The 13,268-nt window shown below is 39.6% G+C and overlaps 1 protein-coding gene across 2 annotated transcripts; it reads right to left on the bottom strand.

Moving 5' to 3' along the window:
• Window positions 1-2,384: 2,384 nt before the first annotated feature.
• Window positions 2,385-12,572, bottom strand: REV7 (DNA-binding HORMA family protein). Of its 2 annotated transcripts, XM_088956221.1 has the most exons (5): window positions 12,293-12,572; window positions 12,128-12,208; window positions 11,895-12,007; window positions 8,978-9,167; window positions 2,385-2,793 (listed from the first exon to the last, which is right to left on the bottom strand). In XM_088956221.1, exons 1-5 carry the CDS (start codon window positions 12,321-12,323, stop codon window positions 2,591-2,593), a joined length of 618 nt encoding a protein of 205 aa, XP_088812347.1. In that variant the 5' UTR covers window positions 12,324-12,572; the 3' UTR covers window positions 2,385-2,590. The 2 variants fall into 2 exon arrangements, with proteins under 2 accessions (XP_088812347.1, XP_088812346.1); XM_088956220.1 differs by lacking the exon at window positions 12,293-12,572 and having other exon boundaries at window positions 12,128-12,286.
• Between the last annotated feature and the right edge of the window lie 696 nt (window positions 12,573-13,268).

The following is a 13,268-nucleotide window of genomic DNA, read 5'->3' as shown; positions in this document are numbered from 1 at the left end:
TGCAGTATCATAATCGAGTCTAGGGGTCGGGTGTAACTTTCTAGTTTTGCCCATCAATCTCCAAGGTCTAGGGCAATACTGGAAATCTGGTCCAATTCAAAGATTCAATTAATCCCACACTGTATGTCCTTAGGGTCTCACCCCGGTAGCTGAGACAAGCCACCCCAACCGACTTGGTGGCACCACTGTGTCAGCCTTGTCAGGATAGGTCTCCCCAGACCGACCCACTGGCTGTGAACATTCTAAACTAACACGAGTCTCAATAAGTGTCCAATTTAAGGGTATTACACAGAAACATACCAAGGGAACATGAATCAAATATACACTTTTATTCATTTACAACAAACTCATAAAGTACATTAATTTTGATTGAAACTAAGGGCATACAAAACTGTCTAACACTTTGTTGGGAAGTTTCCCTTGGGAAATTAAACACCTTGGATGACTTACAAAAGAAAAGACCCAAGTTGGTGTTTCCTTTGCAAAGAAAATGGAGAGAGTTGTTACCATCTTCTAATATCTTGCCATTTTTTTGTAAAGCTTTGGAAAAATATTTATGGTCTTTTTGGGGTGTAGGCAGAGGATGCCTTTGCAAATTGGGGGGCTTTTCGACCCTACAAATTTCATGTGTCCTAAGAAACGGGGAAAAGTCTTATGGAGCTGTATTAGGGCTACTTTAGTTTGGACAGTTTGAGAGGAAAGAAATAACAGAATATTTAATGATAAAGAAAGGGATGAGGACTCTATGTGGGAATTTATGCTGTTTAGGGGTATTAATTAAGCTAAAGCTTTTGATCTATTTTCACTTTCTCCTTTGATGACATATGGAGAAACAGGGAACTAGTTGCTAAAGCTTCTTCGATCAAGGACAAATCTGATATAGATCGGAAGCCCCCAGAAAAAAAGTCTCAAAAACTAAACTTTGATGGCAGCAGCCTTAGTAATTTTGAGCCTTCTAGGATTGGGGGAGTATTCAAAAATGTAGGGGACCGGATAGTGGCTTTATTCTTTGGTACAATTGGTGTTGGGAATGTGGTAAGTATTTAGTGCAGAGGTCCAAGCTGTTTTACAGGGGGCTCAAATCGCTAAAGAGATAAACCTCAAAAATTTGGTCATAGAAGGAAACTCTAAAGTGGTAATTGTGTGGCTGAAAGAACCAGAGATAGCTGAGTATCTGAAAAACCGGCTCACTTGCCACTTGAATTCTAAATGAAGTCACCACCCATCAGATTAGGAAATTGAAGTGATGAGACTTCCAAGAATGATATCAAAATTGCTTTAGTTCAATAGTGACTCTACTAGCCCAAGGCACCAGTTAAACCAATCTAAGTAGGTCTCAAATGAGAGGGTGGGGCCCACATAGTGACCCCAAACAATCACAATACAATTAATCAAGTAGAATAACATAACAATAAAGGGGATTTCTTTTCTCAATTTTTAATAATATTTTTTTTGTACTTTTTTATTATATTATTTATTACTTTATACATACATACATACATGCATACATATATTTAATGCTTTCCCTTTTGACAAAGTATCCTACCAATCAAACTAAAACCCGAATATGTAAAGGGTCTTAATCTCCTCTAAACGTTTCTCCCTTCTCCTTTTTATCAATTCTTTCTTACAATAGTTTTTTTATTATTATTTTTTAAACTGACGTATTGCTTTCTGTTTTTTGTTTCACTCTGCTAATAGGTAGACCCCTGTCTACTGAAGAGTTCGGATCGGTTGCCTTCTCCGACTCCGATGATGTTCATCTACCAGCTAAAACAACCACACCTCTTAATGCAAACACAACAACTACCGATCCGAAAATTGAATAGATCACTGGTTTAGATCTAACTAAACGATAATACAACCAGTCTTTCAACAAATCAGAATTAAACCTCCAGAGCAGAGGTAGATGAAAACGAGATCAACCAAATGGCACCATTATCAGTAGTATTCTTGAGTCTGTCATAATTCAAAGTAGACAGCACAATCCTTCCACTGGCAGACAATTGAAAGGGGCATTTCAATGTGCCCAATCCAGGAAGTCAATGATATAAATCTACTAGCCATATGATTATTCTAAATATGGTCTATACCTGCATCAGATTTTACAGAAGAATCCAATGAATAAATGCTGACAAAACATTTACCTCCAGAGAAAATAACTATGACATATGTATGACAGAAGATTCACATAATTTGGACCATAGAGACCTTCCTTAAGATGCCGGGAATCTCTTCATTCCATGCTTTTATAACTAGAAACTTCTCACTTGAGTCATTGATAAAGTGAAATTTTGGGTAAGATGACCATAATATGGCCAAACAATCTAAGTTTCAGTGGGAATCTATAATGCTTGGCTGATTCTTAGAATGCTAATATAAAATACAGAAGTAGAAACTCTCTTCAAATCTATATTGAATCATATTGAGCTCTTTGTTTTCCTTTTCTCTCATTTTGACATCATATTAGTTTTTTATGTTGGCTAAAATACACCTTGGAACCAAAAATAGTTCTTGACAGTTACATGCCAGTTTGGTATTTTACATGAATAATGATAATATCCAAGTTCCGTTTGCTAGGTCCCATATTCTACTGAGTTGTTGGTTCAGACAAACTTGGATGCTCTACATATAATTGCAGAGTCAGAGGTTCACTGGTCATCGACTTGATTGGGCTTATTAGTGGAGGCTGTTGCCATTGTTTTGTGTCTGTTGGAATCCACGATTCTGCTTCCTTGCTTGAGCTAGCTTGAGGCAGAGAACGGAAGTAAGCTGTTATTTCCCACCTGCAATCTGTTGAAAAGCAAATCTTGAATAACTCCTCTTCCAAAATAATAGAATCACAAAATATTGAGACTAATTTTGCTAGATGATTATGATGATTATAAACTATTGAGACTGATTTTGGAGGGAAAAAAACAATAATCCAAAAAAAAACTGCGCACAACTGCACGTAAAAACTAGAGATGTGTAAGGACTGCAAAGTTGATAAAACCAAAGTAAACCAAGCATGTCAAAATGTAGAAATTTGAAGCTAAATTTAAAAGGAAGTGAGTAAACGTAAAATTTCAGACATGGTGAACTTTATCATAAACTAGGCACTAACAAAGGAGAAAAAAGAATCTATGAACTAGAAAATATGAGAAAAAAATAAATGGCAGAGATTTAAATCATGTTAGATGCATCAAGGAGGAAGATCAACAAAAGAAGAGAAAATCAAGGGAAGATAGAAAAGCTATTTTGATCCTTTCTCCCAATTAAGAATAGTTCCAATAGGTGATAAAATGAGGGAAAGTAGAATAAGATGATATGGTCACTTACAGAAAAGACCATCTACAGCACCCATAGGAAGTGATTTCTTACAAGTTGAAGGAGAGGAGTTAGAAGAGATAAAGGAAGACCAAAAGGGCATGGATTGAATTAGAATGAAATGATTTAAGAGCTCATAATGTAAATGAATATGACACTGAACAAAGAAGGTGGGCTGTTGAGCAGGAGAAGAAGGAGAAGAAGAAAGAAGAGAGGCAACTGAGTTGATGCCTCAAAAATTATGCTTCAGTCGAATGAAGCATTGTATTTATACTATACTGGCCGTACAACACAATAAGACTGTAAAATTACAAAAATACCCCAGCAGGTACTAAACCTGTGTACAGTACACATAATACACCTGTCAACACTCCCCCTCAAGTTGGGGCATAGATGTCAATCATGCCCAACTTGTCGCAGAGACCTTGGTGTCTGGAACGGTTTAGCCCTTTTGTAAAGATGCCTGCTAGTTGGTCTTCAGAATTGATGTATGGAGTGCATATTTCGCCTGTGATGATTTTCTCTCTAATAAAGTGCTTGTCAACTTCAATGTGCTTTGTTCTATCATGTAGTACCGGATTGGCAGCGATACTTATAGCTGCTTTGTAGTCACAGAGCAGTCATGGGTTTAACAACTGGAAAACCCAACTCTCCCAATAAATTCCTTATCCACATACCTTCGGCTACTCCGTGTGCCATTGCACGGTACTCAGCTTCAGCACTGGATCTAGCTACCACGGTTTGCTTCTTACTCCTCCATGTAACAAGGTTCCCTCCTACAAAGGTGCAGTAACCACTAGTAGACCTTTTGTCACATTGAGATCCAGCCCAATCCGCATCTGTGTAAATTTCAACTCTCAAATGTCCATGTTTCTAGAATAATAAACCAGCATCCGAGAACTTCTTAAGATAACGCAGTATTCTCTCTGCTGCTTCAAGATGAGTGGACCTAGGTGCATGCATGAACTGGCTGAGCACACCAACAACATATGCTATGTCTGGACGAGTCATAGAAAGGTACAACAGTCTCCCTACAAGCCTCAGAAATTGCTTCACATCCTTAAGAGGTTCACCTTGGCTGTCACTTAACTTGTGGATGGTGTCAATGGGAGAGTTAGTTGGTTTAGCCCCAATCTTTCCAGTGTCCTTAAGCAAATCAAGGACATTTCCTTTGGGAGATGAAGATACCATTTTTTGATCGAGCAACCTCAATTCCAATAAAGTATTTTGCAGATCCTAGATCTTTCACTTCGAACTGAGTGGCAAGGAAGTCCTTCAAACTTTGAATTTCATCCTTCCAGTCACCAGTAACAATTATGTCATCCACATATACTATTAGGGCAGCCATTTTACCTTCTACTCTTTTTACAAATAGTGTGTGATCTGACTGACATTGCTTGTATCCCCTCTTCTGAACTGCAGTATGAAATCTGCTGAACCAAGCTCTTGGAGATTGCTTCAGCCCATATAAAGACTTCTTCAACTTGCACACCTTTTGCTCACTTCCTTGAGCCAAAAAACCGGGGGGTTGAACCATATAAACTTCCTCTTCAAGGTCACCATTCAAGAAGGCATTCTTGATGTCAAGCTGATGTAGATCCCAATTCAGATTGGCAGCAAGAGAAAAAATGACTCTAATAGAGTTCATTTTGGCAACAGAGGCAAATGTTTCAGCATAATCAACCCCATACACTTGAGTACAACCCTTTGCCACTAAACGAGCTTTATACCTCTCGACGGTTCCATCAGCCCCGTGCTTAACAATGAACACCCATTTACATCCAATCGGATCCTTTCCCTTAGGGAGATCAACAAGTTCCCACGTGCCATTCTTATGAAGAGCATCAATTTCTTCCTTCATGTCTTCGTCCATTCTGGTACTGAGAGAGCTTCTGCCACATTCTTGGGAATAGGGATACTGTCAATGGAGGTAAGAAAAGCACGAAATGAATGTGAGATTTTCTCATAGGAAACAAAGTTGGAAATGGGGTGTTTAGTGGTGCACGACCTAACACCTTTCCTGTGGGCAATGGGAAGGTCAGGATCATTAGTAACAGGGAGGTTGGGAGTCAAGTTACCTGAGTGAGTATGACCTTCCCCCAAGGAATTTGATGGCATTTGAGGTACAACTTTTGGATTCTCCACAGCACTTGAACTTGGTTGGCCTTTACGACGACGAAAAAAAACACGGAACGGTGGAGGATCAGAAGGAGAAGGGGGAGAAGTAGAAGGAGTAGGAAAAGGAGGCAGTGGAACCAGTTTCTCCTCATGCCTACACTCCCCCTGAGGAGAAACAGGAAAGAAGGGCTCATCCTCAAAAAAGGTAACATCCATGGAGACATAGAATTTCCGAGAAACAGGATCAAAGCAACAATACCCTTTCTAAGAGAATGAGTAGCCAAGAAATATGCATGGGATAGCACGAGAGTCCAATTTCCCCCGGGTGGGAGATAGGTTTTGGACAAAACACCGACAACCAAAAACACGAGGAGGAATAGAAAGAAGAGGCGCCTTAGGAAAGAGAAGCTGATATGGGGCTTTGTTCTCTAACCAACGAGAGGGCATCGAGTCTTGCACAATTTTGGGAAAACAACTTTCAAAGACTCAAAAGACAAATGACCCAGACGACAATGCCACAAATACATTTTACTCTTTCTGAACTGACTCATAGACTCTGTAACATGAAGGCCAGCCGTATTCTCTAGCACATAGAGTCCATCAACCATACGTCCCCTACCAATCGTCCTCCCCGAGGCCACATCCTGAATCACACAATAGGAAGGGAAAAAGGTCACATAACAGTTTAAGGAATTTGTAACACTACTGACTGAAAACAAAATCATAGGGAATTTTGGAACATGAAGAACATTAGAAAGAGTAAGGCCGAGGGGAAGGGAGAGAGTTCCTTGACCAGGTATGGAAGTGTATGATCCATCAGCTAGTCTCACTTTATCTCTTCTGGAAAGAGGGTGATAAGTTTGAAAATAAGAAGACATACCAATCATGTGTTTTGACGCTCCATAATCAATGATCCATGGAGAGTCAAGGTCGTGAGAAGCAACATGGAAAGTTGTGGCAGGATTACTTGATGTGGATGCAAAAGAAGTGGTGGGAGGAGTATCCATCTAGCGAATAGCTCTACCATAAAGGTCCAAATGGTCACGAAAAAAGTTTACAATATCCTCCCTTGGGTCAGATCCAGAGTAGCTATGTTGGCCGTGTGGTGTTTGAGTCACAGTAGAAGTGGAGGACTGATTCTCTTGAGTAACCATATTGGCCATGTGGTGCACTAACCATATCTGAGTCTTGCTTCTTAGGTAGATCTTGAGCCCACTTTGGTTTCCCATGGAGATCTCAACAAGTATCTTTGGTGTGCCGGGGCTTCTGGCAATTAGTGCACCACAATTTTTCCTTATCTTCTGCTTTCTTCTAGAGATCCCCTCTCTTGGAAGAAGGGCCACCACTAGTAGAGGAACCCCCCTTTGCCGCCAACACAATTGCATCCCCTCCGGTGTTGTTCATCAAATCAAGTTTCTTCTGCTCTCTTCAGACTGGACAAGAGCATAGACCTCCTGAATTGAAGGAAGATCCTTAGAACTTAGAATTTGTAATCTGATAGATTCAAAGATAGGATTGGGACCATGTAAAAAGGCAAACACCCTTTGCTGTGAGACAAGTTTCTTGTACAATTTTGCATCTTCATCACACTTCCAATCAATATTCTGGTAATGGTCCAACTCCTTCCAAACAGTTGTCAAGTCAGAGTAATAAACTGATAAACTCCTCTCCCCCTGTTTACAAGTAGATGAAGCTGCTTCCAGTTGATAAATCTTCGCATAGTGTCGAAGTTCAGAATATGTGGATTTTGCCTGTTCCCAAATCTCATTTGCAGTTTCAGCCCACATGAAGTTCTTCCTTATTTGCAGTGGCATAGAGATCAAGAGCCAAGACATAACCATGTTGTTCTCCTGATCCCATCTATCATGTTCTACATTTCTAGAAGTTGGTTCTTTGATTCTTCCATTTATGTAGCCTATTTTTCCCCTTGCAGTTATGTATAGCTTGATCCCCCTTGACCACTCTAGGTAGTTTAACCCATCAAGAGGAACAACAACCATAGGAAATGATAGGTCACTGTCCCACTCATTCCATTCAACATTGTGGAGATTCCGGATGTAGCTGAATTTCACTATTCATGATTCTAGGTTGAGAAGTACACAGATCCAAAGGCACACTGCCTTACAGAGCTGCTACAGTCCACAACTAGGCACTTGCAGATTTTCGGTTTCACAGGGAACCAAGTACAAACACTACAGCAGCAGTACTTGGTTGTATGACCTACATTGTGTAGGAGTCCACGGAACAATATACGAACTGCACTTGCAGTGTAACCAGGTCTGAATGACCTACAATTTTACAACTTTAATACAACTTCTCAGCTGAAAAAAAAAAAAAAAAAAACTCAATAGGAACAGCAATATGAGTGATGGTTCACCACACCTAATCGGCTGATATCCACTTTCCAGGGGAGCCGAACAGTCACTTAGGGTCTAGGGTTCATCAACAGTCCCTTAGAGAGCAGAATAGAGCAACACACAATCAGAGGAAGAGGGGCAGTCCCTACTCAGATTTGGGGCATCAACAGTCGTACAAGAAGAGAACCATAAACAGAAAAAACAGTTCAGTACCTAGGTCACCCGAACTGTGAATAGGTAGTACAGTCAAGGACTTGAACTTCTCTTCAAATCAGAACATTCCTTCATACACCTGGGATGGTTTTATACAGTCTTCTTATCCGAGCAACTCCAGTTACCAGCACTTAAGCTGAAAGAAGTTGAACAGACAACTTTCTGCGCTAGGAAGTTGAACAGTTAGCTTTCTTGTAGCAAAACCCTACTCGGCAGTGGAGACTAGTAACAACACTAGAGAATACTTGTTCAACTTCTTCTTCCTTGTCTTCGAGCATCAGGACTAAGCTTCTACGCAGCAATGGAGAGAGACCTCGGCTGGTTGTTTTCCAGGCCTGGACGGTCCTGCTCTAATACCATGTTGAGCAGGAGAAGGAGAAGAAGAAAGGAGGAAGGAAGAAGAAGAAGAAGAAGAAGAAGAAGAAGAAAGAGGCAACTGAGTTGAGGCCTCAAAAATTATGCTTCAGTCGAGTGAAGCATTGTATTTATACTATACTGGCCGTACAACACAATAAGACTGTAAAATTACAAAAATACCCCTGCGGGTACCAAACCTGTATACAGTACATATAATACACTTGTCAACATGGGCCTTGTGCAACAGTTGGGTTGCTCCATTGCGACCTGGGTGACCAGGGTTCAAATATTGGAAACAGCCACTCTATGTATCTACAACATTAAGGTTGTGCACACCTGTCCCTCCCTAAACCCACATTGGTGGGAACCTCACGCACTGGTCTGCCCTTTTTTTCATATGAAATTGGACAGAATGGAATGGAGGAACAGGATTCATGTAGCCAATCCCATATAGTTGGGACAAGGCTTAGACGATAATGATGATCCTTTCTCCCAATTACAACACAAAGCATGAGTAGTTGCAAATTGTATAAATAATAATATCAAACTGAGAAGTATTCCCATAAAAAAAAACTGAGAAGTGAGCAGGGTGACTGCTTCAAACTGTTATATTTTGTACATACCTCTTGGAAGAGTCTTGGTAAGTGGTTCAGAAACTGAAAGCTTGATTAGGAATGACCTAAGTGAGAACTCAAAATTAGCTTCTTCCACCTTCTGTCCATATGATTGATTAATTGTAAGCTTGAATATAAATCTCTCAGCTGGAACATTTTCATTATTGAAGAATATAACTGCTACTCTCTCCACTAATCCCTGGAGTGAGAACAGACAAGAGTTTGATTAAATATTGTTCCATTGATTGCATAAACAACCATGTTACAAGAAAGAGATAGCATCATGGGTACAACATCTGCTCTGGAATTTGTGACAGGCAAGGGTATGGCATTGAGTAACAAACTATTTAGTGGGAAAAAAAAAGCAATGAAATGATAGGCCAATAACATTTTATATGTGGAAAGCAGGACCTAACCAATGGACCCTGCCTGATCAACTCCTAGCCCAAAACCAATTCACTTAGCCCCAAAATATCACCTGATATTTAGTTCCCTCCAAAACTGAAACTGATAGGTAGAATATCCTAATAATCCAAAAAATAGGCACTTTAGAATTGATATGTGTAACTTTTTCCCATCCAAAAGAATGCAGCCTGGTAAGAGATCAGGATAGTAAAAACCAGAATAAATAATAGGCACCTCAGTTCATCAATTCATATTACTGCTCATATGTAAAATGCTATGATGTAAAATTAGAAGGTATCTTTCACCTCAATCAAAATCCTTGCAAATCTTAAAAGTCTTCCAGTCAATATTCCTCCTATTAACTGAAACATAGTGGCTGCATGCATACCTAATCGATTTTAAAGTTTCACAACAGGAGAGAGAAAGAGAGAGAGAGAGAGAGTTGAGACAATAACAAAAACCAACTTTGAAAAATGAAAACTTATCATTTCTAATACCAATGCAAAGACTTACCATTTCTAATGCAACCAGCCACTGCATCCACCAGAACTCAGGAAACCAGCAGTGGAACCATTCCCACCTAAGAACTGCTGAGACATCTCTATTTTGAGGATGGAAAAGAAAATGGCATCTTCTGATAGTTTAATATAAAAAAAAATATCCAAGATTCAATTTGTTCTGAGTGCAGACAGCTAAAAGCCTAAAACCAGATCAACTCCAATGTATCTACCTACCACTAGACCTATTCATGGACCGGGCTTTGGTCCCAGCCCATGAACATTCTACACTGCTTCAGGCTCAGGCGTTGGGCCAGGACCATTCAAATTTTGGCAAAAGCTAATCCCAACCCCTGCCCATGAACAGGTCACTCCAAATAGTCTATGCAATCCTTCACATGGCCACTGTCTTTAACTTCAAATTTTCTGAGAAACTTTTTAGTGAATCTGTCACCTCTGCAACTAAACAAGGAGCTACAACTATTCGTCCCAATTAAACATCTTCCTCTGGAATGTGCATTCATCACTAAGTATCACTTCTTTACTGACTTCAATCAATTTAAGGGTGTTATATCGTAACACAAATACCCAATTAGAGGTCTCCTATTTAAGTTTGCACACCTGGATATTCAAATTTCTAAAAGATACATCGTCTGACCATATAGGGAAGCTTCCACAAATTATCATGAAGCAATCTGTGTAAGTGTGAACTGTACAGTAAGTAACTTGCCAATTTAAAAAGCATAGCATGTGTAAGAAATATAGGTGACTGTGGTCTATAAATGTATATATTTCCTATGTTAGGAAGGGGTTACTTCTGTACAAGTTACACAGTATATACAAGTAAAATTTTCATAACCTTTTATGGAGGGGGTATGCATGGTTCCATTCACCCTCTGGCTTGTCCTGTTTTTCCCCCCTTTTGATCAGTAACTTTTCTATTTATTTATTCATTTAAAGGTGTTGTATGTGAAAGGAGTTGTGCCAAGCACCAAATAAAGCAGTAAAGTTTCCTTTTTACATTATATATACGAATAATAATCCCTCCCTTTATTTCCCTCTGGTTTGCCCTGTTAGTTACATATCAATGTTGCAAATGTAGACAAAATATGTAGTAGACTATTAAACTTACATAACAATGTTGCAATGAAGCTTTAGTTATATGATAAGTTGGTCTAGATTGTGAACAGTACATATCAGGGCCCTTTGCCCCATTGGAACGGTGATTTTAGACTGTAATTCTAATTTAATGTATTCTGATTCTGCCCCTATTTTTGAACTTTTGTAGGAGCAAGGCCTTTACATTCTCCCAGTTGGCATCATTGTCTCTTTTTTAATACCCAAATTTGAAGGTGGTCACCCTCCACCTGAAGTAAACTATGGGTTTAGAAAAACTAAGGTACTTCACCTGAAGCATTGCCATGTGAGGAAGGCAATCAATCAATTGCTTGCACAAGGTGCACAACTAATTGAAAAATGTTAAACATGAGACCAACATATTGGCAGGAATGTACAAATACAGATGCTTCATATGGGAAGAGTCTATGTAAAGTATTGATAAAAAAAACAAAAAAAAAGAGTCTATGTAAAGCAGTTGCCTGGGCAATCGTAAATAAAGGCTGCTCTACCTAGTCTATTGACTTGGCAAATGGAAAACACCACATTGACTAAAACGCTACAATGCCTCCCCTAAGAAAAAGAAAAGAAAAGAAAAGAACTATGACCAAAGGGAGGTTAAATATCATAAAGAGAAACAAGTTACAGAAGATGTGTACAAATCATATGGACTATATCAGTTTCCTTTTAGTATGTACACTAGGATACCTGTAAACTCTAAGGCAGTTCCCCCATGAACGGTTTATTTGTTTTTCTTTTTCTTTTTTCTAACCTCAGTTCTCTTATGCAGCCTTTTTCCAAACATCAGTTCTCTCGTGCAGCTTTTGGCCATGAACTGATTTTATTCATTCTTAACTAGGTAAGAGAAAGAAAGAAAGAAAGAAAGAAGAAAAAAATAACGAACCAACCTTCTGGATAAAGGGAAGAAGTCCAGTAACTGCTGAATGGATATATTCTCTGAGTTGAGGGTGTCGAGCCCTCTGGACCACAACGTTCATATAACGTCTCCTCTCAAATGCACCTGTAACATCAATGGTGAATGGTGGTGAAATTCAAAATATACCTCCCTTGAAAGAGAATACGCACCGGGTTTTCATAAAAACCAATGAATTTCCCTTTAAGTAAACTAGGATATACTGACCAGGAGGGTAAACTCCTTTGAGGAAAACAATGGAACTGATGGCGACTTCAAGGAATTCAACAAGAATACGAGCCGTCTCAGCTGTAAAGGGAGAGAATTGAAGATCACCAGCTTCAGTTTTGATCATCAAGAAGTAGAAAAAAACGAGAAATCAGACAATCAGACCTTGTGAAGATTGATGATCTCTTCGTTCCATTAACAAGGGCAAGCTTCGTTGAAGGCCCTGTTATTGTAATTGAAGACGCCGTCTAGAACTACAACCAAACCCTGCGTTCAGCCTCCAACACGACAGACACACGGTTAGATAGGGGTGTTCACGGTTCGGTTAACCGATCCGTCGGATATTTTTTCAAATCGAATCGACCTGATCGGTTTTTTAAATATCCAAACCGAAATCGAACCGATGCAATCGGTTAACTGGACCGGTTAACCGGTGGACTGGTTAACCGCGGCTTGGTTTTTCAGTTTTTTATGCACTTAAAATAAAAAAAAAAAAACTAAAATTGTCGGTGGTTGCTGTTGGTGTCGGATTGGTTGGTGTTGGTGGTTGCTGTCAATGCCGGATTGGTTGGTGCCAATGTTGCCGCTTGTCAAAAATGCAGAGAGCCTGAGAACTTGATGGAGATGCAGAGAGCAGAGGTGAGAGAGAGAAAAGAGAGATATAGAGCTCAGTCCTTGCTTGCCAGTGAGGTGACAACCGTTGGTGTTGCCGCTTGGTGCTGCTGTGCTGGTGGTTGGTGCGGGCCGCACGATCGTCTAGAGTGGAAAATAGGAAGAGTCGAAGAAGAAGAAGATCAAAAGAGAAGAAAACTAAGAGAGAGAAGAGAAAAGAGTCAAAAGAAGTCTAACGCTTGTAGTATGGGAAAAAGACAAAAAAAAAAAAAAGAAAATTGATGGATGGCAGAACTTTAATGAAAAGTTCTGATTTTAAAAGAAAGGCTGAAAGATTTTCAATAAAGGTCGGTTCGGTTAACCGTTGGTTTTTTAAATGATTAATTGAAACTGAATCGAAACTAGCGGGTTTTTAAGAATATCGAACCGAAACTGAACCGACCAGTTCGATTAATCAATTTTTTGGTTCAATATCGGTCGGTTTTTTGGGATTTTTTGCTCACCCCTACGGTTAGTGTCTCAGAAGGGA

The sequence above is a fragment of the Nelumbo lutea genome, chromosome 7 (assembly GCF_056320005.1).
Source record: "Nelumbo lutea isolate HS-2025 chromosome 7, American lotus-T2T, whole genome shotgun sequence".
Classification (NCBI taxonomy): domain Eukaryota; kingdom Viridiplantae; phylum Streptophyta; class Magnoliopsida; order Proteales; family Nelumbonaceae; genus Nelumbo; species Nelumbo lutea.
The sequence above is the reverse complement of the archived record's forward strand: the minus strand, read 5'-3'. Positions and strand labels throughout refer to the sequence as shown.

Bases quoted from the DNA above. Each gene is read 5' to 3' on its own strand.
- REV7 (XM_088956220.1), bottom strand. From the start codon at position 12,254: ATGATCAAAACTGAAGCTGGTGATCTTCAATTCTCTCCCTTTACAGCT. The intron at 9,168-11,894 runs GTTGGTTCGTTA...TTCTCACTCCAG, and splicing joins TTCTTCCCTTTATCCAGAAG to GGATTAGTGGAGAGAGTAGC. The intron at 2,794-8,977 runs GTATGTACAAAA...GCTTTTCAACAG, and splicing joins TACCAAGACTCTTCCAAGAG to ATTGCAGGTGGGAAATAACA.